We start from the raw sequence: 27,484 nt of genomic DNA on the forward strand, positions 1-27,484 counted from the left end.
CTTGTATAAGATATTATCTTTCCCATTTTCCTTCACGTCATCCATTTATAAGAATCCTTCAATCGTGGAAGTCCATTCAGTGAATATAAATCGTCCTGTTGTCAAATGGGTATCATCCTAGTTTTTCAGTCATAGCTTCAGTCATTAGGTTCCGAGAGTTACCATAAAATATAGGATTTATCTTTGATTTTTGATCTTGTCTTAATGCCATTGTTGACACCAATCTTTTAAACGTGTTCATGAATTATTTGTGGATGCTCTTAGAGCTTTACACCACACAGGTATGACTCGCAGTATTTGACAAAATTCCTTTTAAATTTGGAAACTGTGCTTCTTTCCTTCCCTAGAATCAGTAAAAAGTTGTCTTTATGCCCGAAATGAACTGCCAACAATTTCTTTTTGAAAGTTGACAAGAATTAAGACAGGTAAAATCTTCAGTAAGGTGGATAATTTTGGAGAGAGAGTTACGAGTGAAACTTTGTGTGAAAAGGTCAAATTTAATGATTATTTCGGTGATTGTAAGACTTAATTTTTTAAATCAAATATTGGCTTATTCTTCAAAATATTAAGCATAAAACGATTCCTAAATAGTGAGAATTGCTTAGGGATTGTTTCTTTTATGCGACTCTATTGACAAATTGTACATCGCCAAGTCAACGGTAACATATTGAGTTTGTATTGATTATTATCCCGAACTCTGTTTTCCATAAAGTTTCAAGCTGTGGATAGGGCTACTTATAGTGAAGAATAAGTGTCGATGATTTTTTGTTGCCATGGATAGTAATAATCTGTTTTGTATTCTTTATGAGGATGAGGAAATATTAGTTATTACAGTTTTACGTACGATTTATTGATTATCACATACTCTGTGAATGGTTTTTTTTCAACCGAATATGCCCATGTGCTTAGTTTATTTTCATGGTATGTCAGTAAATTTGTTATAAATAATTTTTTTAATGCATGAAGGGATTTTGCGACACAGAGGCATTCTAATGTAATTAGTTATACACTTTCGATACGCCCGTTATCATTTCTTGTGTGTGCATATTACGATTGCAGGCTGCACCACTAGTGAAAATTTACATTCATTGAGCGATTCTATTTCACATCGTTGTTATTATTTTGCCTGTCTCACTATTTTGTAAGTAGTAGTCTACAGCATATTCGAGTGCTCGTATACTCGTAAATTGCTTTACATTTTTATAAATATCAATTATAGTGCATTTATTTATTAATATTTATTGATGTTAGGTTAAGCTATAATACATCAAGCAAATCTTCGTTTTTTAACTTAAAAGAAACTAGCAGATCCCGCCTTGATAGCAGTACCAGCATTGCTGCTCAATCGGGAAACACGCTAGTGTCATCATTCGGCCAAACGAAGAACTTAAAAGGATTGGTTTCTCTTGAAATTCCGGCGACGTCAGTCGGAGCGCACGCTATTCAAGTGAGTGAGAGAGAGAGAGGAGCTAAATGGGAATGCCATTTGGTTAATCCTGTATTGTTTTCTAAGGTGTGAGTACTCATTCTTGTAGGTGAATATTGAGAGTTTAATGACCTGTACTGCTGAAATGATGCCAATCGGTTTCTATGCATACCTCAATGTTAATAGGTTTTAAGGTTAAATATTTTTTCAAAATGGACGGAGAGGAAAAGGAACGGCGAAGTGCTGGATATGGTTGGCGAGGAGTGGTAGCTTTTAGATGAGATTCGGGGGAGACAGAAGGTTTGGATGGAGCGAGTACTCAAAACTTAGTAGGGTAGGGGATGTTGAAAATAATGTTAGAGGGTAGAATGTTAGGTAAACGAGGGAGGGGAAGGAAAAGAATAGAATTTTTAGATAGATTTAAAGGGAGTAGGCCTTACAGTGAATCGAAGAAGGCAGCGCTGGAAGGAAAGGGAGGCTCCCAGATCACTTCTTTAGTACTCCATGGAAACCTACCTTAATCGGTAGAGTACTATAATAGTAATATTTTACAAGTATGCGCCTATTTTTTATCGGAAAGTAATATATACATCTATCTTGATTGATTTTTTTAATTACTTGGAAACTAAAATTGAATTTTATTATTGGCACTTGCTTTTTTTTACCCACGATTCATTCTATTATAAACTGAGTATAACCAAACAAATTCGATATTGTAAGTACTATTCTACTTTCTATGTACTCTATAATCACGTGGAATCCTCCAGCAAGGTACTTGTAGCATGCCATGGATAGTGTTTCCCCTCCATTCTTTGTACACGTTGTGTTTGATCCAGATAATTTAGTCATAGACGCAAATACGTTTGGGAGGGAACTCCTGTGAGGGAAGAGCAATCAGTATCGGCTGTTGCCAGGATCAAGCTGATGCAAGAAATTGAAATGTGCAATTTTAAATCCATATTTAATAAATAATCATCAGTTTATCAATTGCTACGGCATCAGGTGGTTGTGGTGTCCAGATTTTTGGATTTCCACCTTGTGATTCCATGTTCAATTCCCGCTCTCGGCAGAGATTTTTCAGAGTCTACTTGAGTGCTTTGTGTAGGGTGCTTCAAGGACAGCACTCAGTCCATTGGATGGGACGTTAAGCCATGGTCTTCTTGGTGCCTTTCGTTAAGAGCAGGCCAATGCCAATGCCGATTTTCTATCCACCCTTCCCTCATGGTGCCTGCCGTTCAGCCGTAAGTCGTCTCTTCCAAATATTTGAATTACTGGGCATTTCTATGCTCTGCGGTGGAAAAATGAGATCACACGAGATAGACATGCCTGAACAACTGAAAGTAACTATTGAAAGAGACACTGTAACATTTTGCAGCAGGCAGTGAAAAAAAGTCATTGGAATATTTGCCGTAGTCTTCGTCCATTCCAAATGTATTTGTATAATTACGTACTATCGTTTTCAAAAGTATGTAGACACCCACGAGCCCCACTTAACTGATGTGGTAGGGTCGGAAAAAACTTGGAAGGTTGGCACATGAGGTAGCCTGCATTCCCAACCCGTACCCCAGCAATAGCCGACGAGGACGGACGCGGGGGCTACCGGGCTAACGAGACAGGAGTCAAACTACAGGCTCAAATGCCCTAGCGAATAGAATGCTCTGAGGAAACTCGCGTTCACGCACAGGCTGGGCCGAGGGTGTGTTTTCTCGCGAGCTCCGTGGCGAGGATTTCCTCTCTTCAGATTCATATTTGGACTCACCGTGATCACGGAATGTTTATGTGGCCCCGTATCTGAGTAGGATTAATTCACGCGCATTTGATGCACTGAAGTTATGGGGGGGGATTCGAATCTGAGCTTATTTTATTTTATTTATTTTGTGAAAGGTCAATTGATATCATCAACATAATAGATATAGTTTACTCGATAAAAAAAATTAACACCGAATTTTTTCAGTGACTAATTTTTTAGCATAAATGACTATATCTGCATTAATGAATTTATTTCAAAGCAAGTTTATTCAAAGAGTGGAAAAAAGCAGGGAAAGTGGCAGAGGTTGTATTTTATCCTTGCTGTTGCCAAATTTCCAAATATTTTTAGGATCGTAAAAAAGTTGAAAGGGACATTTTGGAATCCAGGAACAAGTGCTTACGTTATAGCCAATCCTTTTCAAGCAATGACTTTTTCTGTCTGTGCTATCCCAGTCGTAGAAGCAATAATATTTCGTGCATTCAAACTGTATTCCTAGTAAAAATACAGCTACTTTTAATTTTCTACAAATTTTGCGTAGAGAAAAATTTACTGCATATTCTGGTAAGATTCTTTCATGTCAGTTCCACGAGCTAATGCTTTCGAGGGGAGTTCAATTTCATTATGTTAGAAAACAGCCTTTAAACTGACGTGAACCTAGTCATCTGTGTTATATTCAAAACTAAGAGTATCCATAACAGAGAAAACATCATTGCAAAAATTAAGATTGTTTTCATGAGAATGTACAGTTGTGATTTTTTTTGTATTTCTATTTAGCAAAATCAACCCCTTCAACTGTGATTCTAAGACTTCACTCTGCTTTTTAGACAAATTTAAATTGCGCAATAGATCACTTATATCCTCTTGCGTCATAAAATGAGGCCTATCAGGTATGTTTGGTCCGAAAATTGGGTCTTTCGAGTTTTCGAATCCATCAATCTCACATACTTTCTGATTATTCGCTAAGATTAGTTTTGTGTGGTTCCACCACTGGTAAAATTTTCAAGTGTGGGGCTGATTCTAGGTTGTTTGGATCTTTTACTGTGTGTTTTGACATCGGTGTTATTCCTTTAATTTTTGTTTCATAAAAATAATAGTCAGAAATATGATCCTTAGCTTCCCGCCGAATCATGAGGACGGAAAAATTCATACGAAGTTTTCCATTAGTCCAACCAGTGCCTTTCACATCTGCCTGACACCTGCTACATATCAAAGAAGACTCCGATCCTGTATCCAGGTCACACAACGGACAGTCAATATAAAGTCTAAAACACTGTCTCAAAAAGGTAATATTCATCCCCTTATCCTTGAAAGTAATTTCATCGCACACGTAACAAAAGTCATCGTGGTAGTTCACGCTCTGTTTAGGCCCATTCGCCCTTTTAAAAATGTCTGCCAAAAAAGTATGCCTAATAAATTTTTTTCAAATGGTGTTTTGTGATTGTATACTTGAAGGGAACCAATGATAAAAAATTCAGGATAATTAAAAATACTGAGCAACATTACCTCGGTGATTAAAATGGATTGACCCCACTTTGAAAGCTAAGACACTTCACATCGATTACAATGTAATAAGCTGACATTTCCTGCGAGCAACAAAATTCTCAAACCACCTGCATATGAAAAACACACGTCTTTTCGCGCCTACAGTCACATACTTATTTGGAGTAGAAGCTGATTATGAATTGCATCGAAAAACACGATAGGTTACTGCAAGTTTAATTATATATTTTGTTGGGATAGGAAGGCATGCCATCGTAGGACAACATGTTATGAGAGGAAATTATTATTTTTACCTGTTCATGCAATTATGATATATAAATGAAATAAATTACTACTTTTGTAAAAGAAAAAAGCATACATTCAGCTGTCCCAATGAAACTAGACGTGATAGAAATAATCTAAGCCCAGATTCCGAATCAGCAAAAAATACGTTTAACATCATCCAACGACGTCTCCAGGACAAAATCTTTGTTCACCAGTTTATGAAGTTATGTAAGTAAAAGCACCAACTATTTGCTTCCAATAGGAGTGCGAAATACAAATATCTCCAAGGATAAAGTAGAAGTAAATTGGTACATGAAATCTTTCGCCCTTAAAAACGGACGAAGGGGCGGCCTGGGGTGATTGTGTGACCTCGGCTGGGGCCCTTGGGAAAATTTTGGGAAATCGCATGCCCAGAAATGGATTTTGACGCTATTCTGGCTCTTAAAATGTAGATTTAAGTTAATTAAAGGTAGCAATTTCGTAAATAAAATACTAAGGAAAATGAAAATTACATAGCTTAAAAATATAGATAGGTGTGATGGTTCTATTATCTATTTAGTATATTTGTACCTTAAAACCGCACTGAAATCTAAAAACCCTCTACAATAACTTTCGAATAACTCTTTCAAAAAGCATAAGGTTCTCTATTATCCTCAAAACCTTTATTTCATTAATTGTTTTACAAACTTTGTATGCTGATTAAGCTGTAAACAAATCAAATAATCAGAGCTTAGAATTTCATATTTGTTAAAAATAATTTGGTTCAAGTAATCTGAGTTTTTTATTACACATTTCACGTACACTTCAAGATAGACGCGAGCGTTGTGGGGGCCCTATAACCTCGCGGGCCTCGGAGATAGCCGACCAACCAACCTGACCAGACCGCACCGAACCGAGAACATTAAATAATTATAAATTTATGACCGAATGTATATCATCCATTTCTTCAACGGAAATTTGACAGCAGCAAGAATAAAATACAAACTCTGCCACTTTCCCTGCTTATTTCCACTCTTTGAATAAACTTGCTTTGAAATAAATTCATTAATGCAGATTTAGTCATTTATGCTAAAAAATTAGTCACTGAAAAAATTCGGTGTTAATTTTTTTATCGAGTAAACTATATCTATTATGTTGATGATATCAATTGACCTTTCACAAAATAAATAAAATAAAATAAGCTCAGATTCGAATCCCCCCCCATAACTTCAGTGCATCAAATGCGCGTGAATTAATCCTACTCAGATACGGGGCCACATAAACATTCCGTGATCACGGTGAGTCCAAATATGAATCTGAAGAGAGGAAATCCTCGCCACGGAGCTCGCGAGAAAACACACCCTCGGCCCAGCCTGTGCGTGAACGCGAGTTTCCTCAGAGCATTCTATTCGCTAGGGCATTTGAGCCTGTAGTTTGACTCCTGTCTCGTTAGCCCGGTCGCCCCCGCGTCCGTCCTCGTCGGCTATTGCTGGGGTACGGGTTGGGAATGCAGGCTACCTCATGTGCCAACCTTCCAAGTTTTTTCCGACCCTACCACATCAGTTAAGTGGGGCTCGTGGGTGTCTACATACTTTTGAAAACGATAGTACATGTAAATAGAGTTCTCAAATGAAAGCTATGGAACGAGCATTTTCATATTTTTTTCTCTTTCAATATATTTTTCATTCCTAATTTTTCTTGCGGCTCGTCATAAGTCGACATGAAAGAGTTCCAACTCTTAATGGGAACCAGATAAGTTTGGTGGCTAGAGTTTTGGGTCACCCGCTCATGGTTTGGTGGGCCCCGGGTTCAAATCCCGGTATCGGCGAAGATATATCAGGATTTGCACAACACTCTCTTGAGGGCTGTGTGTAGAGTACATCAGGTGGAACATTGTCCGTCCGATGGGATGCAAAGCCGTGGCGTCCTTGACGCACTCTTTACGAACTGGCAAATGCCAACACCAGGTTTCTCTCCACAATCCCTTTCCTACCGTTTCCTCGTCGCGCATGTGGCTTGAGATTTTGGTACCCTTCTCTAAATACATGGTCCCTGGCCATGTCTAAATATCTAAATATCCGAGAATGAAACTATTGAAAATTTGCCATTTTTCACTTTTGTTTCTTTAAAAATATTTACATTTGGCATTTATATGATGAGGTGGCTTTAATTATGTAACTTTCGGCCTCGGTGGAGGATGGGATAAATCCTAACCTAATATTCCGAAGATCGCGGGTTCGAGTTCCGGACATGGGTGTGTGTGATTGTTTGTTGTTGATAGCTTTAACTTCCAATGTAAAAGTCATATTGTGCTGTTTTCGGGGGTAATTGAGATGAATTTAAAAAAATTTTAAACAAATAAAAAAAATTGTCATCCTCATCATTAGTCAACGTTCCTAAGATTGGTTTGACGCAGCTTTTCATTTCTCTCTCATGTTGCTAACCTTTTTATAGCGACGTGTTTTTCCTCTTTTATATCCTTTATAACGTGCCCTATTGCCTTGCCCTTTTTCCCTCCCACTAGTCCTTCAGCGATTGTCTTCATCAGGCCATCATGCCTAAAAATGTGGCCAACTAAGTTGTCCAGTCTTCTGCTTACGGTTTTATGGATACTTCTCTTTTCTCCCACTCTTCTTAACACTTCCCCGTTGCTTACACGGCCGATCCATTTTATCATCATCATTATTCGGTAGCATCACATTTCGAATGCTTTCACTCTTAACTTCTCTGCTGCTGTCAACGTCCAAGCCTCGCTTCCATAGAGAAACGAACGAGAAATATCCGTTTTTTGACCTGCTTATGAATGAAGTCCCTGTTTCGTCGATGCATAAGAAAATATTCTCCTTGGTTTGTTTTCTCACCTTTAAATCCTTCTGAAGAAAACCAAGATACCTACATGGGGGAGAGATATCTCAAGTCCGACTCAAAAGGTGAGAGATTTGAATAAAATTGATAGAGTGATAAATGAGGAGATACATCAAAGAAGAAGGGATGAAAGGTAGCTATGGAGCACCATAAAAAGGAATGACTCGATGGATATGCCGCCATGTCATGAGACACAATAATCACGAAAGAAATATAATGATGGGTAAATGCAAAGGGAATAGTACCCTGATGAAGGTCATTGTATAAAAATTTTGTGAAAGCAAAGGAGGACGGAACGAAGAAGATATCTTTTGAAGCTAGCTGATGTTAGATGCCAATAACCCTTAGCGACGGAAGAAGGGAACAGGGTATTCATTTGGGTTCTATAACCAGAAAATACGGTTTAGAGAACTAAAGGTAAAAACTTGAAGAAGGGAAAGAATGGATAGCTGCATTGTAGCAACCTTTCCATTGCAGGGCTAGGAATGAATGGGGCTGTGGGTATCGAAAGGATTGCCATTATCTCTCAACGATCCCATTGAAGATCATTAACCTTTCGGCAGTCGCAATATTAGAATTGCTGAGTTCAGGCGCAATGTGTCTGACAGGCACAGATAGAAAAAAACATCATTAACTCTTAGTATGGCTCAGTGGTACATCTTTTAAGTTTATAGCAACATCATTAGTGTAAACGAAGACTTAAATGATGTCATATTTGGAATGTATATACCCCTTTACACACCTTCATATGGCCCCAGACACAGTGGCGCCTAAAATCCCCCTTAACTCCTAGCTGCGCCCCTGCCCGGACCGATCCAGCAAGGTGCGATTTAACATGCACTTTAGGCTTATAAGTATTATGATATGTAATGTATTTAAGCATGTGAATTCTATAAGATCAGTGTTTTTTTTTTACTTTGCTAACTTAGTTAGCTAATAATGCTTTTATTTTGCTTTATCGTGCCATTATTTTTTTTAAATATGGTGACTTATCCTTCACTGATTTGTTGGAATAAATGCGAAAAGCAAAAGGCTGCATAGGACATATGAAAAAAAACAGCTGCTATAAGCGCCAAGGGTCTAAATCGCCTAGTGGCGCGAAGAAATGCAAAATCACTTGCGCTGTGGCTGTCAGACCCATTGCGCCCGACGGAAGATTAAGGAACTACAGGAACTACTTGAAAATGGAGAAATGGAGACTATTAATACTGTAAAATTATGAAAGAATGAGGTTGCGGGTACCAAAAGGATTGTGCTATGCGGCTATTAGCCATCCCAGCAAAGATGACCAGATAGGACATAAGGAAATAGCTTTGGAAAGGTGAAAAATAAGGCTTTAAAATAATTTTCACCGATATAATAATAGAGGGTTCTTCTGTAGGCCACTAATTCTGTTGTCTTCCACCGCAAATTCAAATGGACTTACAAATGTCGCCACTAGTGTCGCTTGCGAGCAGTGCGATCCGAATTCCACGGAGAATGAAGCTTAATTAGGACTGTGATTAATATTTGTGATTGTGTGACTTATCAAATTAATAACTTTTCCATAGAAATGCTCATGATATCAAAAATACATTAAAAATGAGTCGGTCCCTCTGCATTCATGACCGCGCACGGAAATTTGAAAACTTATTTAAATGATCCCAAAATGGCAGCTAAAACTAAGCTCCAGTGAGACGTATTGGTGTCTTCTCTGTGTAATAAAATTGATAGGAATCGGTAAGATTGGGACATTGACCGCAGGAGGGTAGTCATGAGTGGAGGCATTGGAAATATGACGCTACCAAAGAATCATGAAAATAAAATGGATGAACCGCGTAAGTAACGAGGAAGTACTTAGTTTGCCAAGAATGGCAAGGGACGTCCCCGAATGAGTTGCATAGGACACGTTATAAAATATGTTAAAGAGAAGAAATACGTCTCTATTAGAAGAATAGCGGATATGAGAGCGGAAAGGATAGCTGCCTTTTCAATTCTACCTAACTAAGAGAGAAGTCTATCACACTTGATGGATGACGTTATGATAGCCCGGTAAAAATGCTACTGAGATCAAACGAAATGGTCAAGATTGAATTAAAAAAATCGAATTTGGGTCGAAACTAAAAGAAATCAATATTTTCGATTTTTTACCATTAAAACTAGATTTTAATCGAAAACAATATTTTCCATTACTACGTCAGACCAATCTTCGGATTGTTGGCTAATAATGATTATGTTGGAAAGAAGGCTTCCGCGGAGTGGTGTCGATACAGTTGGTCAAGTATTACCTTTGTCACTACTTGTCGCATCATATGCTCAGCAGTCCATACCACCTTTTTATCTCTGTGGATTTTTCGCACAATAATAATCATTATTAATGATTGGCTGCTTCCAGGTTCTCTCTCGCGTCTGTTCATCTCAGGCGACGACATGTTTAGTTGCAGTTTGCTTCTTCAGGTCCGAAGTGTAGGATGCAGTTGGTGATTTCCTCATATGCCCTTTCTTCAGCCGGGGACCGGTTCGTTTTGGTGTGCTTTCAATAACACCGGATAGCAATTAAAAATAGGCAGTTTCGTACCTCAGCCATCGCCGAACACACATTGAGCAGACCGAAACGCAATGTAAATGTGGTAGAAGCAAGATTAATCAAAAAAGGAAAGACGCTATCATCCGAGACTCATTGGAGAAGCCATCGAAATAAAAAAAACCCAAATAATTTCAATAGAGAAGATGGCTACACTACACTGCCCAGCGGTTCGGAACGAGTTTTCAGCGAAAACAAGAAAGCGTACCAAAACGAACCGGCCCCCAGCTGAAGGAAAGGTGTTTAAGGAAATCACCACCTGCATCCTACACTTCGGACCTGAAGAAGCAATCTGCAACGAAACATGTCGTCGCTTGAGATGAAAAGACGCGGGACGCGAGAACCTGGAAGCAGCCAATCATTAATAATGATTATGATTGTGCGAAAAATCCTCAGAGATAAAAAGGTGGTATGGACTGCTGAGCATATGATGCGACAAGCAGTCCAAATCGTGGGCGCAGCGCCACAGCCGGAGAGCGAAGCCCGAACTTTGAAAACGCAGATCTGTTCGCTTGGAGGTGTCCGGTATAGTCCTCATATTTCCACGGTAGCTTAACTGGCTAAAGTACTCGACCGCAAATCGGGAGATCCGGGTTCGTATCCAAGTCAAGGCGAATGTTTTTTTTTTCTCTTTGGATTTTTCGCACAATTTTTCCGTCGCGGGTGACACCGTAAATTTATCACCGTGGCTCAGGGGCGCAGCTATGAATAATGGCTTGGGGTGGGGGGTTTCGGAGCAACTAATACTGGAGGTGTGGGGAGTATGGAATATCCGCCAGGGTAAGCGGGAGGTGCGGAGGCCCACAAAGAAAAATGTTTCAAAATGGTGAGTTTTAAGGCCTTCGGAAGGATATTTTGTTAAACCTAACGCTATTTAATAAGTAAAATTAATCCAATTAAGCATAATGCATCGAACTTAAAAATTTCTCTGAGCTTTTGGGAAGGTTTTATGCCCCAAACCTCCCTCGCTGCACCACTGCCGTGGCTAGTCCCGGTATACTTAAGTGATAATGATCCTAGCATTGCACCATTATGAATGAATGTTTCTCTATCCGGCCATATGTATGTTGCAGGTGGCGGGATATTAAGAAGGAGGCTACGACAAAGGTTGGTGGGCTGGGAGGGGAGTTAGGTGTGGGACGTTGGGAGGGGTGATGTAAGCTCGGCGGTTTGAGTTGTCTTCGAGTGAGAGAGAGGAGAGATGGGATGTTGAGGAAAGTCGAGGGCTGACCGTGTGGGAAGCGAGAGAGGAGGACGGAGGGTTTGTATTCGCCCTTGGCAGGGTCGAGAACCGCGAGTGGCATTATACAGTGTCGGTTCAAGAGGGACGAGTCCGTTGGGGGGGGAAGGGAGGTAGGGAGATTCACGTTTGGGCGTGGTGCTCTTCACCCCGAGGGGGTACATTTGGGCGAACGGTGGTACCGGACAGAATAAATAGGGGAGGAAGGGTTGAGAGTGGGAGGGGGGTGTGAACTTGAAAAGTTTTGGCTGGGCCGAGAGATTGAAACAAGGTTCGCTGAACTCTCTTTCTGCTTTCCGGGCGATCGAAAAATTACGACCATGAAGGGAAAGGTGATGCCACCGCTGAAGCGGGCTTCCGAGATGTTTTGGGGTTGAGGAATGCTGGATGGGAAAAGAAAAATTTCCGGTATTTGGTTACCGGATTTTATTTTTCATCTTTCTCTCGCACCGGCCAGAAGTTAGCCCGATAAAATTATTCACACCGCATCACAGAATAAATGGTATTTATCATTCCTTGATGTTTGGTTAAGTTGAGCTCAACATCTACAAATGAATATCAACGAATATGGAAAACAGTTTAAGAAAACAATCATAATTTATTTGACCTTGAAGATGGTTGTAAAATTAATCGAAACGTTGGCAAAAGCAGAAAAAAATTGGAAATATCATAAATAAACTTATTGAATACTCATATAATTTAACTATATTAATCTTTAGTATTCAGCAATGAAATATTCTAGATACCTCAACAAATAGCTGATGCATTACTATCGTTTTTCATGATGTTTTTCGCTATCCATGCTTTCTTTTCACAACCAAAGCATGTGTTTCAGTTACTTTGTATTCCATTAAACTATGTAATGCAGTTGCACCAAATGATACATAAACAGCGCTTGAGTTTACTTTCGCTTTTTTATGGATGATAAGGTGATATTAATTATTAATTTTTTCCATACTGACTGCAAAAGTGTTGGATATGTGTAGTAAGCTATCAATCATTTTCCACATCCTCTCTTAAAAATGGACACCTTATCATGCATTACGTAACAATGAGATTTTGCTTACATGTCTGCTGAAGATAGTCTTCCGTTAATGATAAAATACCCCAAACAGTACTTCAATTATGATTGATTGGGTTGGTAGCTTCTTTTCAACTTTCCGGTAATTAACTATGTGCAGGCAAATTCAACGGTAACATTTACAATTATTTACGTCTTTAATAGAAAAAATAGGATTTAATGGACATTCGAAACGAAATTTCCGTTCTGGTCTACTTAGTCCTGTCACTACCGCATAGTATAATATAAGAAAATGTCTCTGTTTTTATTTGTGGAATTCCATAGCGCGCATTAAGTGAATTTAAAACTTTTTTCACAGTCCCTCGTCCCTTTATTTCGTTATTTTTCTAAATTTTTGAAGCTTTTGACAAAACCTACAGGAAAAGTCTGTTAAACTTGGGCATTAAGTACTAAATCCTGATAAAATTACTCTCCACGCAAAACTTTGAAATAAATTTAATGAATTATCTGATTTCTATCTTGAGAGAAATTGGTGTAAGACATGCTGTATTATCCTCTCTCATATTCGCCACCAGTGGTTATAGTTAAGCATGAGATGACGTCTTTGCACGGGAGAAATATTTTATTATGGATCCTATGATATCGTTTTTACATCATATTCACAAATTTCAGTCTTTTCTTCAATGAAAGCTATGTAATCAATCCTTGGCCTCAATTCTTTCAGCTGTATCACCCCATAATCAGTAAATTCAAATGTATTCGATGCCATACTATACACCATATAAAGCGGCAAACCAATATTGTAACTCTATTCCATAGAATCCGTGAAACTCCCATTCAAATCCGTATTCAAAGAGATTCTATACAATATCAAATCCATTACACAGATGATTGAATGTTATCTTTGATCAGTATGCACTCTCTCTAAAGTATGTCATTTGGCTTGACCGATATCCGTCATTTGGTCGGAGCTTGTATTTGCTCTTTGAACCTCCCTAGAAAAATATTTAGTGGTCATCAACGGAATGAGAATCTCTTGAAACACCCGCGTCAATTAGAACCTCTGTATTAATCAGTAAATGAGTTTGTATCCATTTTATTTTCCAAACTTATCTTCCATCCCGTTAAATTCATCGGACGTTCATCATCATCACTGGTCAACAATCCTAGGATTGATTTGACGCAGCTCTCCACTCAGTTCTCCTATCAGCTAATCTTTTCACACCTACGTATTTCTTCTCTTTCACATCTCTCTTTACTTGTTCCATATATTTTGTTCGAGGTCTTCCTTTTCCATTCTTGCCTCCAACTTGTCCTTCGACGATTGTCTTCATCAGGCCATCATGTCTCAAGATGTGGCCTATAAGGTTGTTCCGTCTTCTTATTAAGGTTTTCATGAGGCTTTTCTTCTCTCCTACTCTTCTTAGGACTTCCTCGTTACTAACTCGGTCGATCCATTTGATTTTCATCATTCTTCTGAAGCAACACATTTCAAAGGCCTCTATCCTTGATTTCTCCGCTGCGGTCATTGTCCATGCCTCGCTTCCGTATAGGAGCGTACTCCAGGTGTAGGTTCTTATGAATTGTTTCTTTACTTCCATATTTAAGTTTCCCGCTGTAAGCAGGTCTCTCTTTTGGTGGAATGCTCTCTTCGCCTGGGCTATTCTGCTGATAATTTCTTTCTTGCTTCTCCCGTCACTTGCTATCTTGCTTCCCAAATAACAGAATTCATCCACCTCTATCAGTTTTTGCCTCCCTATTTTAATGTTGGTCTTGACTTCTTCTCTTCTGCTGCATGCTAAGATCTTGGTTTTCTTCGTGCTTATTTTCAGTTGATATCTACTTAATACCCTACCCATATTAACCAGAATAATAATGGAGGTTTTTTATGTTTTTTAGCATGATAAGTACCTATTTTTCAATAGGATTATGTATGTCTGTATACGGGCATTTTCTACAGCGAATAAAGTCATTTTTCAATAAAATTTCGTGAAGGACCCTTGAAACTAGAACACTGATCCACCTTTTCAACCAGTTGTTCGCTCTCAGTCAACGCAATTCCCGCCTGGATATTTTTGGAAAATTTAAAAGCCACAATTTTGTTGAACATTTCACTAAAGTAATCCAGAATGATAGGTGACGAACATTCAGCATGTGATACACACACAATGTCTAAGATACCGTTGAACTGTTTAAGCATAGATACAGAAGGTAGGGGGAGAAAATCAACAGGATATCGTTTCCCAACTCAGATAGTATGCTAAAAGATAAATTTAGCCTGCCCATTGAAGCTCTACATCTGTATGCCTATGGAAATAATGTTTATTCAGGTGGTACGTGAACCCATTTTTATGGCGCGAGGACAAGGTTATGGATACCCGAAAGGATGCAACCTAGTTCCGCTTGGTTTCCGTCTCTTGATGAAAAGGTATTGTGTTCATTAATATTTACGTGGCTGTTTGGTTTTGGCCTCACATTTTTATACCGATTTTCAGAATTAAATGGATAGCTCTTCATATTTATTACAAATGATTTTTGCAATATGGTTTACTTGAAATCTGTCGCATAAACGATAGTAAAATTCACATCGGTTGTGTTGAGAAAATATTCCCCAAGTTTGGGAATCGAACCACGAACACTACTCAGGTTTTTTAATTCCAATGCTAATTTTAAATTTTTTCATGTAGCAATAGTTGTTTTTTCTTAATGTGAATTTCTCCGTTGTTCGCACGATAAACTTGAAAAAAAAACAAAATTTACCGCCAGGTACGACGTTAGCACGTTAAAGCCCTTATTCCCTTGGGTGGCCATCATTGACGGGGCTCAAGGGCCCAAGATCTAGCACCATTGAATCTCAGTAAAATTGCCAAGGGAAATTGGAACTTGGATATAACCGTGGTCTGCGTAATGGACCGGAACGCAGAGATGAGCCGTATAATTGATTTTTCGTAGCCCGCAGCCACGATGATATACAGTAAAAAGAAATTTATTAACATCAAACCTAAATAAAAACGTATTAGTTTGTAATTTGTCGATCCTGCCGTCTGAACGGCCGTCAAAATTACATGAAATACACAGAGTAAAAACTCCCCTGAATCGGGAATCGAAACACGAACGGAACTAGCTTTCCGGATCACTGCGGAGAACACCTCGCTACCCAGCATCTGGCACCATGAGCCTCGATGCAATTGGCAATGGAATTAGGAACCTGGAAAGCATATTCGTCTGAGCATTTTCCCGGAAAGTAGTGGTCCGTGTTTTGATTCCCAGTCCAGGAGGATTGTTTTCTCATGACAATTCATATATGTTCCACCGCCGCTCATGTTTAAGCCTCAAATTATTAAATATTATTGATAGGTATGGTTGTAGCGGTGGTTTGAGTCTCTCAACCGTTTATGAATTCATTGAAACCGCGTTGCCATCCATAAAAATGACACATTTTAAAATTTATCTTATAAGTCTACAATAAATTTATTTTTAGCTATATCCACAACGATGGCACGAATTTGCACGGAATGGTCTTAAGCTTTCACTGTCACAGCGATACCATCCATCCGCGGCTTTTTCAGATATTTTTTCCCGCGTCAATAAATGTGAATTTCTGCAATATTTTTATTTTGATAGACCAATGGTGAACAAGTAACAGAAAAATGTGGTGCTGTGATTAATTGGATTAAGGTGTATTGTTAAGAGGAACGTGGTATTTTAAATATTTGTAAGGGGTATGAAATAATGATGCTGTAAATTTAGGTTACGTTTACTGGCGAATAAAATACCATTTTAATAGCCTTCTCTTATTAGAAAATCACAGATGCATGAAAGCTATGGATCAAATCAGGAAAAGCCAAAAATTCTATATATTTAAACCTATTTTAATCTGCAGGGTTAATATTTTTATCGTGGCATCCGTCATTTTTTCCTCTTATACCCAAGACAAAATGGCCATCAGCCTCTTCAATAAGGTTACAATCTCTATTCATTCACATCCTTTGAGTGTAATCCAAATTTTTACCATCCAACTCAATTTAAAAGTCGAGATTTTTCCAATCCACCAAAGCCTTTCTATTTTCATTTTTTGGTCAAAATTTCATTGAAAAACAGCATATTTCCAGTTTATCAGTCTAGTTTTTTTAGAAAAAATTATAACATATTCGTTTTTATATGACCACTATTTCTGATATATTATTGGTTTCGATATTTAGTAGGTATGTCTTTCTGACTCGCTCATCAATTGTAATGAATCAGTAGAACGGTAACTTAGTGAGTAGAGTGCTTAGCTGCTTACCGATGGGTTCCGGGTCCAAATCTCGGTAGAAGCCTTCGGTCACGCCCAAATAAATTACTCGAAGCGTGAGGTGGCCATTTGTGGTTTCTCATCAAGTAGTTAATTTAAAATCAGATATGCTACCCTTAGACGCTCAGTGGAAGGTCTAAGTACACGACGGCGTGGGCAACGTTGATTTCTTTTTCACGAGAGCTCTTTTTTAGCATACAATATTAATTTAAATCGCCCTGAAAAAGGCGTAAGCATTTGGGCCTTACTCCGTTATCTTTTGAGTTTATTGCCAAGTAGCCTACAGGTCAGAAGATACTGGATTAAATATGCGTATAAGAGTACCAGCGAAGGTTAAATAACGAAGCCTTAATACTTGATGCACATTCAGGTTAAATCTATTGGAATTCAATGGAGTTTATCTATATATTAGAGTAAAAATATATGAGAGTGGTGGAATTTAATTTTACTATAATGATAGTGGAATTAAAATTTGTATCAAATGTGTTTCATCTTAAAACTTATCAAATGTCAGTATTTCCTATCAATTAAATAATGACAAATATGTATGTGTATGAATGCACTATCATAAAATACTTGAAATTATCAAAAATCCTAAAATTTAGATCATAAGATAATCTGGAAATTGTGTACCTACATCGTTTCTCAAAAGTTCTTAAATTAAAGGTATTCAGTTATTTTTCATAAATATACAATGCTACAAAAAACCTTCAATTATTCAATATAACGAAAGAGGAAAAATAAAAATAAAATTAGGAATTCTTAAGTATGTAGTGGTAGTATGTAAAATCAATGAATTTTCGTCAGCTAAATGATAATTGTCACTCTTGTATTGTTTTTTCTATTTTATGGATATTGGAAGTTGATTATTTTTCCTCCTGAAATTGGTGTCCTGCTGCTATTCCCGATATTCTTTTTATTTCAAGGCTATTCCACATTCTTTCATGTGCCTACAACCATCAACTAATAAAACCGGTGAGCTCACCACATTAGTAGCAACAGTACTGAAGGGAAAGCAAGTCATTCGATGGTAGATACTTAGCTGCTGAGCGATGGGCGCGAAATCTTTGCTGTGACATTTAAAGTAACGAGTCTTCATGGGCAGCCATGGTAAACAGCGGCATTTACAATGTCTTTTTTTGCTGTATATGAAAACAAAACCGCATAGTCGAAGGTTACCACGTTCTGAAAAATGACTACAGGAATCCTAAAAACCGGTTAGCATCCTTCACATTGAAAATGATGAAAAACTAAGGCTGGCCACTTGTGTCACGGCGAATGGGAATACTCGGCGGCTCCGGTCCGACCGCTTTTAAGTCGAGACTGTAGCTACTCCTCCTCGCTGCGTGGCGCAAAGTCATTGACCCCGTTGCGCCCTCAGTGAAGGTCTTCCGTACGTCTCCATTTGCTAGAGTGGTGACTGATTTGACACCGTTCGTGTCATTCACGAGATTGTGTTAGCGACCCAAACGGTTATCTGAGGAAAGTGATTGTAGAGATGATCGATCGTTTTCCGTTCAATGCTTGTGCATCTGCGTTATCGCTCGCGATGTACCTCGTCATTGTTCGTGAGGCCATGCTATGTCTTAAATGATAATATGCATGCAAAGGTGTTCGGAATGGCTGTACAGTAGACTGAGGTAATAATTGAATTCTGGGATTCAGTATTATTACTATGGAAGACGTAAAAGTTAGAAAATGCACATAAATGTAGATTTCATTTTAATTCTGATACTTCTTCGTGAGCCTTAACTGCAATGGTAATCCAATTTTGAATCGAAACAGACGTTTGGAGAACAAACGCCATTGTTGTAAATAACAAACCAGTTGAATTGAAATCCCAACTTAAGTAGGTACTTTCATGGGAAATGGAAAGAGTTGAAGAATATATTTATGCATCGATTTTAATAAATCCCGTAACTTCTTCATATTTTTAGCATTAAACTCCATGCATATAGAATTTTCAGTGAAAATAACAACTGAAGTGTAAATGATACCGATATACTCAGCCAATAAGCCCCATCGTATGATATCGAATTATACCAATCCAATCTTTGCCGCATGCACCTAAGCTAAAATTTCTTCTTGTTCACTTTGAGGTCACAACAACAGTTTTAGAAAAAATGAAGAGTATTTCTTATTTTTTTTGTGCTTTGGCATTGATTTTTCTGTGATCCAAAGTACTTTAAGGCCTTTCATCTATCATTGATGCAAGCACATTTTGAAACGTAATGAAAGGGAGAGCGAAATGGGTCTAGCCTTTAAACGCGTTGGCTCTTTCTTTTACTTTCGTTCCTGCCAGTAATATGGCATCAAAATGTATTCTATGTTTCATTAAAAGATGTCTTCCATAAATCATTCATGGTATGAAACCCCAACATAAGGCTTCCTAGTTCTTAGTTGTTCTCCAACAAGTCCCTGCAAAAGCTAAGGACCAAATATTATCACATGATATTTTCTCATTTATTTTTCTTTTTGGTTCTTAATATTATTTTTCATTTTATTTTGTTTTTTGTATTGATTGAAGCCGATTCAGTCAATTTACTTATAATACCGAAGGTAAAAGCCGCAATTTTCTTCTTATGCTCATTTATGTCATCAAGTGCTATATTAGCGTAATATTAGTACCCTTTATTTAGTATTAGTTTAGTGGTTATTTTTAATGCGTTTTTGATTAATGTTTCAAAGTTGAAACATTAAGAGTCAAAATGAAGTTAATTTCACTTAACCATTTGAATGAGAGGTATAAATATTGGTATTTAGTTCAAATCTCCAATTGAATTGTTCTTTATTAGTTATTCGGCGTAAAAAGTAACCTGGCCCTGACTCAAACGTAAAAACACGTTTATGGAAAATACACGTTCTTAAATTTCCGGTGTAGGTGAAGATAAGCATATGGTGCTGTGTAAAAACAGGGACCTGATATGCAATAATATAATCAATTCAATTTCTACAAGAATTTTCTCTCTCTCCATTTTTCTGAAATCAATTTAATCGCAATGGAATGGAAGCAATACTAAGAAAGCAAATTGTGCTCCAAGTTTAATATGAATTAAAAATTATTGATATTGAAAGAATAAGTATACTAATTATGGCAGTAATTGAACGTTAAAGCCCTAATTTAAACCAGGTGAAGCGGAAATTGCCTAATAGCGTATTGCCTTATGCATTGATGAGCCTTTAATTGATTATTTAACCATGCTATCCTCGAATCATAAATAATTTTTCCTTGTATGAATGTCTTTTTTCATATTAAATCTGCGCAAATTTCAAAACTGTAAAACGAACTGAATGAAAGAAAACAAATACCAAATCTTTGAAGGAAATCTATTCAACCTATGGAATAAATGTGGAATCCTCTGTGGAAGTATTTTCTCTGTGAATTTTGGTATCAGCTTCTACATTTTTTCCATTAAATTGACAATTTCCCAATGAATAAGGTCTGTTTCAGTTGCAAGTGGACTTTATCTTAAGATGATTCGCATGAAAAGATTGATTTCCCATAGTACCTTTCTAATGAGAGCCCAAGGAATAAGTCGAATACAGGTGGGAGTTGCACAAGTATTTGTGACTTTTAATTGCTAGTACATCTGTAATCGTGTTCTTTGAGATAATAAAGACTAATTCATTGATTTTCCTTCGACTTTAAGATAATAATAATCAGATTTTTCATTTATTTAGGTGGACCAACCAAAAATTTGCAAATATTAATTCTCCAAGAGTCTAATATTATTACAGAACATTAGTACTGAATAAAATTATTTGTGTGTTTTTCTATTTTTATTACATAATCATATGGTATATGTCATTGACGAATATATTGGTAAATTTTATTTACTTTTATTTTTTCAATTTAAACTTGAAATGTAGACAAATAAGATTGAAAATATTAAATAATTAATTCAGAAAATATATTATTCCCCATGTTCATTTCAATATGCATTAGTAACGGGCAAGAAATTAGTCTACGGATTTTGTGGTGTTTATATTTTTGCCGTAGGCGTTTATTAAATACAAATTGACTAGGTTTGTATGCATTCATCCAATCTCTGCTGAATAAAAGTGGGGTAATTGAGAAATTGAAAGATAACAATAAAAATAAACAGAGCAACAAAAATATATTTCATAGTTGTTTTTGAATGCTACCAATTAGAATAAGCGGTACCGAATACAATTTTTAGCTCCAAAATAAGACAGTAACTCTTGACGCATTGGCTCCAGTCACGTATCAGTTTCTGGGCTTTTGTATTGATTTGGTTACATAGTTGCAGGATATTTTGAAAGCAAGGGTTGAGGCATATATCATTTCTATCTTATTTTACATCCAAGTTTTCATCTATCGTCTACCTTAGATAGGAAAAAAAATAACAGAGAATATTGCATGCACCTTAAAGAATAACCTTATCTTTTAAGTAAATTAATTACTTAAATTTTGGATAAAATCAAATGATAAAAAGATAGTGTGACTTTTATTTGTTGCTGAAGCAATCAAGGAACTCATTTCATCTCATCGTTCCATTGCGTTCACGTAAAAAATGACGATGCTACATATATGGATTCTTTTAACCGTATTTATTATTGTTGCATGCACGTAACAAGTGACGGTGTAACTGTTACACCTACAGATACACGAGTATTCCCCTGAAATATATTGGTATCCTCTCGCGGACTTAAACGGCTCATGAACTTGGGCTCGTTGCGAACGAAAAAAATAAGACAATAGAAGGATGGAATCCAAGGTCGACGGAGGGAGACAAGATTGCGTGAGTGACATCCTAAGCAGAGAGGCAACTGTCGCCGCTCCGAGAAACTTGCCTGAGAAGGCTCCATGTTGCTGTGTTGTTGTTGCGTTGCCGCTCCTCGGGGGGAATACCGGCTGGTGCTGCTTCGGTTCCCGACTCTGGTAGGACACGACTTCTACGGCGGTCCGTGTGGGTGATCCACGGAGGAATCTTTTTTACGTCCCTCGCCGGCAACTGCAGCAGACTTGCTATCTCTCTCTCTGGTCCCTTTATGGAGTGTGGGAGTCGTCAGGGGAGGGATAAATATGGGTGGTGGGGGTAAGAGAATAGGAGGGGGCTTTGCCCACTTGGAAAACAGAAAGGTGTAATGCCAGTAAGGGTAAGAGGGGTGGTGGAGTCTCACCTTTCCCAAACGGAGGCGGATAGCAGAATAGAGTATCCACGTTTCAGTCTCTCGACCTTATACTTGATTCCACCTTTCGAACCCAGCCTTGCCTCCCCTCACTCTGCTCCTTCTCCACGCATTTCTCCTCTTTTTACCCCCTCATCCCACTTTCCCCTCCGTCTTTTCAACCTCCCCCTCCCACCTTTCCCCCTGCTTTCTCCTCTTTCCCACTCTCCTTTTTTTATCAATTCCCTCCCCTCCCTCGCCTCTTTCCAAATGTGTCCCATGCGCGCGTTGGAGTCTCCAAGCTCGCCTGGTTCAGTTCTGTGATATATGTCATGTTTATTTTGTCTCTCGTCTCCCGTTTTCGGTAGAAACTGGCTTACTCAGACGCTATCTTCCTATCCTGTCGTGCCTGATCAGGTGTTTTATTTGAGAATGCTTCTCTTTTCTCATGTCTAGGGAATGGGATAGCCATGTGCCCAGTTTTTTTCTCAAGCCCCGCTGTTCCCTCTGCCGTTCAGAGTTACGACATTTTTATTTTATGAGCAGCTTTGCTGTCTGTTCCCGTGATATTCGACAACATTTGTTTGTAAACAAATGGCCAACGGTATTAGTCATACTAACGAATTATATTTAATTAATGGAGATTGAAAAACGAAAAAAACAAAATTGCGTTTTATTTCATGTTATAATTCCTTTTGCACCTGTTTCTCTGTTTAGTCATGAAATGAATATTAAATTGGGCCAAATAAAACGTGTGTTTTTTTGGCCCTGACTTAAAAATCAGTGTTTGCTTTCACCTATATTTCAAAAGCAGACGTCAGTTTTATTGGATGCCGTCATAAAAATTGTTGGATTTTTCTTCCAAATTATATGATTCATAAAACAAGTGCTGTTTTGTCTTATGGCCTAATTGACCTCATAGCAAGGTTTACGATCTATCATAAATTTGGTGTCAATAGTATTCCATCACTTTGCAAGGAGACTCAGTAGAGAGACGTAAACGTACCCTTCCATAGATTTCCATAGCCCCTAATATTTCTCAAGTGTAATTTATACCGATAAGGCGTGTGTAGGTAAATTGAATTAGAAATTTTTAATCTTAAAATATCCTGGAGCTGAGAAATAGTAGTCATTTAAATATAATGATTATTTAAAAACGCCATAGATAGATTTAAAAATCGAATTCTCTTTCCTGAATCCTAAGTTTTTCGTCCTACATGTTTTTTTATGTGTTTAATTTAAAAACCTTGTTTATTTATTTAACTCTTTTTAACCATACGCTTATTTTATTTACTCTTGTGCCACTCAATTATTTACCAAAATCCCAATATGATTGTATACTCATACATTTATACTTTTTCAAGTATAACTATATGAGCATATATTTTTTCTCTTACAACGATTATTATTAACGATTATGATCTAAACATTTATTGTATCCATTCACTATATTTTTATGGTGGTTAAACATCTCTCAAATTTCTCTAGCGCTCTTTAAACATTTATTTTAAAGCAATTTTGTGACAATAAACGATCACTTATTGCTCTTCTTTGCGTGTTCAAATGATATTTCAAAAGCAATGCAAGTGCGAAAGGACGTTAGATACCCATGATTGTACCATGTTTATCACTATTCACTTGTAGCATTTTCTACTCATAAATGGTTTTTACCGTTGTGTGGTTGAATTTTTCACAACAGAAGATTATGTAAATCTAAATAAAGCTATCATTTACTTTTTTTTCGTCATGGTATCGTTTTGTTACCATCTAAGCATTATATAAGATGGTACATGTTCATGCTCGAGTCAACTGAATTATGAATCTTCAAAGTAAATAGCAATAGCCATGAATAAAAATTATCCTACATCGAGAGTTGTATATAGATACTCAATCCGGAACACATTTATTATAATGCTAAATCGCATTGAAACATTTGATTTGAAATCGTGAATGGACCTGTGCTCAGCCTTCGGTCTCGCAATGATTCATAACGGAAATGCCAAGGTGGGGAGATAGCAGACGTTAAGTTCAGGAAAATGGCTGTTTCGTGGGTGCAAAGTGTTGAATTCTGCCCTTTTTAAAGGCATATTAAAAAACGAGTGGGAGGCATATGATTTATTGCACACCCTCAGCCTTACAAGAATATTTCCAGCGTGTAGGTTTGGATATAGAAGAAACATATTTAGTTCTTAGTCATCCTAAGATGACTCTTTTCTAAGAGACCTTAAAATATGCCGAAATGCTCTTATTATATGAAATTTTTGATTAATGTTTATTTGTCATATTTCACAATTATTTTGTAATATACAACAAAAATAACACCTAATTATGAACGAATGTATGGCTAACAAGTAGGGGAGAGTAGCCTATTATCGGATACCTTTATTGAATAATGGTAAAAAAAATATTTTAAGTGATTATATTAAAACTAAACAATGCTTATAATCTAAAATATGAACTTAAGCATATGCTGTCATACATTTAAGCAGTTATCCTAATATCTCTAGGTGTGGTATGGGTTATTCATGCCTTTAACACTTTTCACGCTAGTTCAAAAAGGTTCCTATTATTGGATAACAAGGATTCCTATTATCAGATAGGAAAAAGTCATGGGAAATTTAAGTCAAAAAAATGGTTTAATAGTTTTTTATTTAAATAAATGTATTATCAATTACCAAAATATTGAAAAGAGTTTATACACTAGTATTACTTCATAAGCTTATACCCTTGTAGTACAATTATCACCCACATATTTCTTCCAAATCCTTCCTTTAACACCAGTGCATGGTTCATGGGCCCAGCAAAGACAACTGATGCATCAAATCCACTGTTCCCTTCTGGTGACCTCCTTGAAAGGCTGGAGGCAGAACATACATTCCTCATCAGCAGTGTCTTCTTCGTCTGTCATAACTAAGGGTATTTCTGCCTCATCAGACTTCAGACATCAACAACAGACAGGCATCAACTTTGATAAGGTGAAATTTTCGCTTTCGTCTTTGATTCTTGACTTTGGGAAATAATTTTGTGCTATATGATGGTTTTTCTTCAACTGTTTTCTGTGATTCTGGCTTTTTTCTAGCGTCTATAGATCAATGTTTAACATAATTCTCCAGGGTAGATTTCGGCAATCCAAAAACCTTAGATGCTTTTAAGAAGCCCATTTTATTCGGTATTTTACTTCGGTAACAGCTTGAATCATGGGGTCGTGATCCCAGGATTTTCTCTTTTCGGTTTGGCCATCTGTAAAAATATTTTGTATTCGTTACTAAAAAGGTATCATATTATCGGATATCCGGCATTACGAGCGCGCAGACTATCCAATAATAAGCAACCACCGGCGTACCAATTTTCTTGAAGACAACCTAAAACTCTCTCGCAAATCTATTAAAGTACACACTGTACTAAATATCTATTTCTATAGACAGTGAGTTAAAATTAACAAACCACCAAAATGCTTTACCTTTACAGCCGTAATCTAATTTTGAAGTTGTGACAGCTAATATTCAAGTCACTGAAAAAATCAGTTTGTCTACCATCACGTGTTCACTGATGACGGTCGTCAACACCAACTGAACTGATGACTCACTATACTGGTGACATGTAATTCAGCCACCAACCGACAGGCCACTGCACGTCATGGGTAAGAAACGATGGTATTCGATATTAGGCAATCGTCCAATGTTAGGCTACTCTCCCTTACAGAATAATTGTTTTGCCGAGATAGAGAAGGTTTTTTCCTGTCTATTTTTTCCTGAAATTTTTAAATATTTAAGTAACTACCTGAGAGCATATATGTTCCTTTTGTATTCCATAATTGCGCTCTCGCTTCAGCGCGTTTATTAGATGCATCCAATGCTTAAATGAAAAATTTCTAACATGAGATCGACTGTAAAGTATTTATTCCCATGCCCCCTGTGTATAAAATAATGAAGTTTTCGAGAAATATTGGTGGAAAGACGTAAGTAGAAATGAAAGTAGATATGTGCATGATATTGACACTCATATCTCCCCAAAAGTCAAGTGTCATGCTGTAGAGTAGCATTTTTCTTAGTCTATCTGCGGCTTTAACCTTGAAGGAATGTCTTTTAAGTTTTCTCAGTAGACCAATCATTATTGCGGTATGTTTGTCATGTTATACTTTTTGCCGATAGCTTTTACCGTTAAACGCCGCAGGAGAGAAATTATACCGGAAAAAAAGCTTGAAGAGACACTTAATATAAGTTTCATAACTCAGGAAGGTTTTTTTTTGCCCTTTCGCTGATTTTTTTGTGTGTAATTTAGTTCTTCAAATTGGCAACATCCCCCCGAATTTTGTGTTGGCTCTTGGAAAAAATGAATGGCGCCGCAAAATTATAGTTATTTCTAATGTACATCAAGCAGCATCAGAACATTCCTGTCGTTTCATTTGATTTTTATTCCAAGATGGATAAAGTACATTTAAAGAACTAATTGTGCGTATGAAATTCTTTTTAAAGTGAAAACGGAAACTTTTCGTATTCAAAAATTGGGGTTGATTAATTTGAGATGTTTAGTGTATTATATTTGTTTAGTGTCTCATTGATTTGAATATAAATATTAAAGACGGTATAATTAATGACATCTTATCCTTATGAGTCCAGAGTTATCGTTTAAATAATATTTCATCAAAGACATCACTTGGAGTTAAGATAAAGCGCCGTTCAATACCTAGTTAAACTCAATTCTCTGTGTAAACTCTACCAAATGAAAAAATAAAAATACGGTTGCACACAAAAATGTATTCATCTTTCTTAAAGGTAATAAATTAGCAATACTTTGCCAGCACCAAAGGGTCGAAATTTATGTAATTTTTGTTTACCGTTTAATGCAGGTGTATTTCTACGAAATTTGGCGTAGGGAAAATGAAATAAAAATACTAGTTTTATGCTCAGCATCTAATGCATTGAAAATGGAAATTAAAAATTGCTTTCCTAGAATAAACGCCAATTAGGTATGCAGCTCTTGCAGTCATTTTTTATATTTTACAAAGCCACTGATTCGTTATCTGTATATGTTTCCCAGACTACGAAAGTGAGGATAGTGGAGGGAGAATCTGGGTGGGCAAGAATTGGCCGGGGAGTGAGACAAGGTTGTCCATTGTGGCCGCTGCTTTTTAAAGTATACGCTGAGAAGATGGTAAGAGAAGCGTGGGACGAGTTGGAAGCTGGAGTGAAAGTGGGTGGAATGACGTTTAAATTGGTAAGGTTCGCGGATGATAAGGCACTTGTACGCCAGTCAGCGATGGGACTGCAGGCTCTACTGGATATGTTAGACGAGCAGTGCAAGGAGTATGGGATGAGTATTAATCACAAGAAGACCAAGTTAATGCGGTTTTGTAAAGCATCACCAGTGAGGAATATAAGACTCAAGTTGAAGTAGGTGGGGAGAAGCTTGAGCAGGTAGAGCAATTCAACCATTTAGGCAGCACATT

The 27,484-nt window shown here is 37.4% G+C and overlaps 1 protein-coding gene across 1 annotated transcript in view; it reads right to left on the reverse strand.

Moving 5' to 3' along the window:
* LOC124161140 (ankyrin repeat and KH domain-containing protein mask-like) overlaps nt 1-22,107 on the reverse strand; it is a 28,868-nt gene extending 6,761 nt beyond the window's left edge. The window contains exon 1 of the mRNA XM_046537375.1: nt 21,718-22,107. Coding sequence (XP_046393331.1) covers nt 21,718-21,732 — 15 coding nt within the window. The 5' untranslated portion in view covers nt 21,733-22,107. The remainder of the gene's footprint in view (nt 1-21,717) is intronic.
* Between the last annotated feature and the right edge of the window lie 5,377 nt (nt 22,108-27,484).

Source organism: Ischnura elegans, chromosome 6, assembly GCF_921293095.1.
Source record: "Ischnura elegans chromosome 6, ioIscEleg1.1, whole genome shotgun sequence".
Taxonomy (NCBI): Eukaryota; Metazoa; Arthropoda; class Insecta; order Odonata; family Coenagrionidae; genus Ischnura; species Ischnura elegans.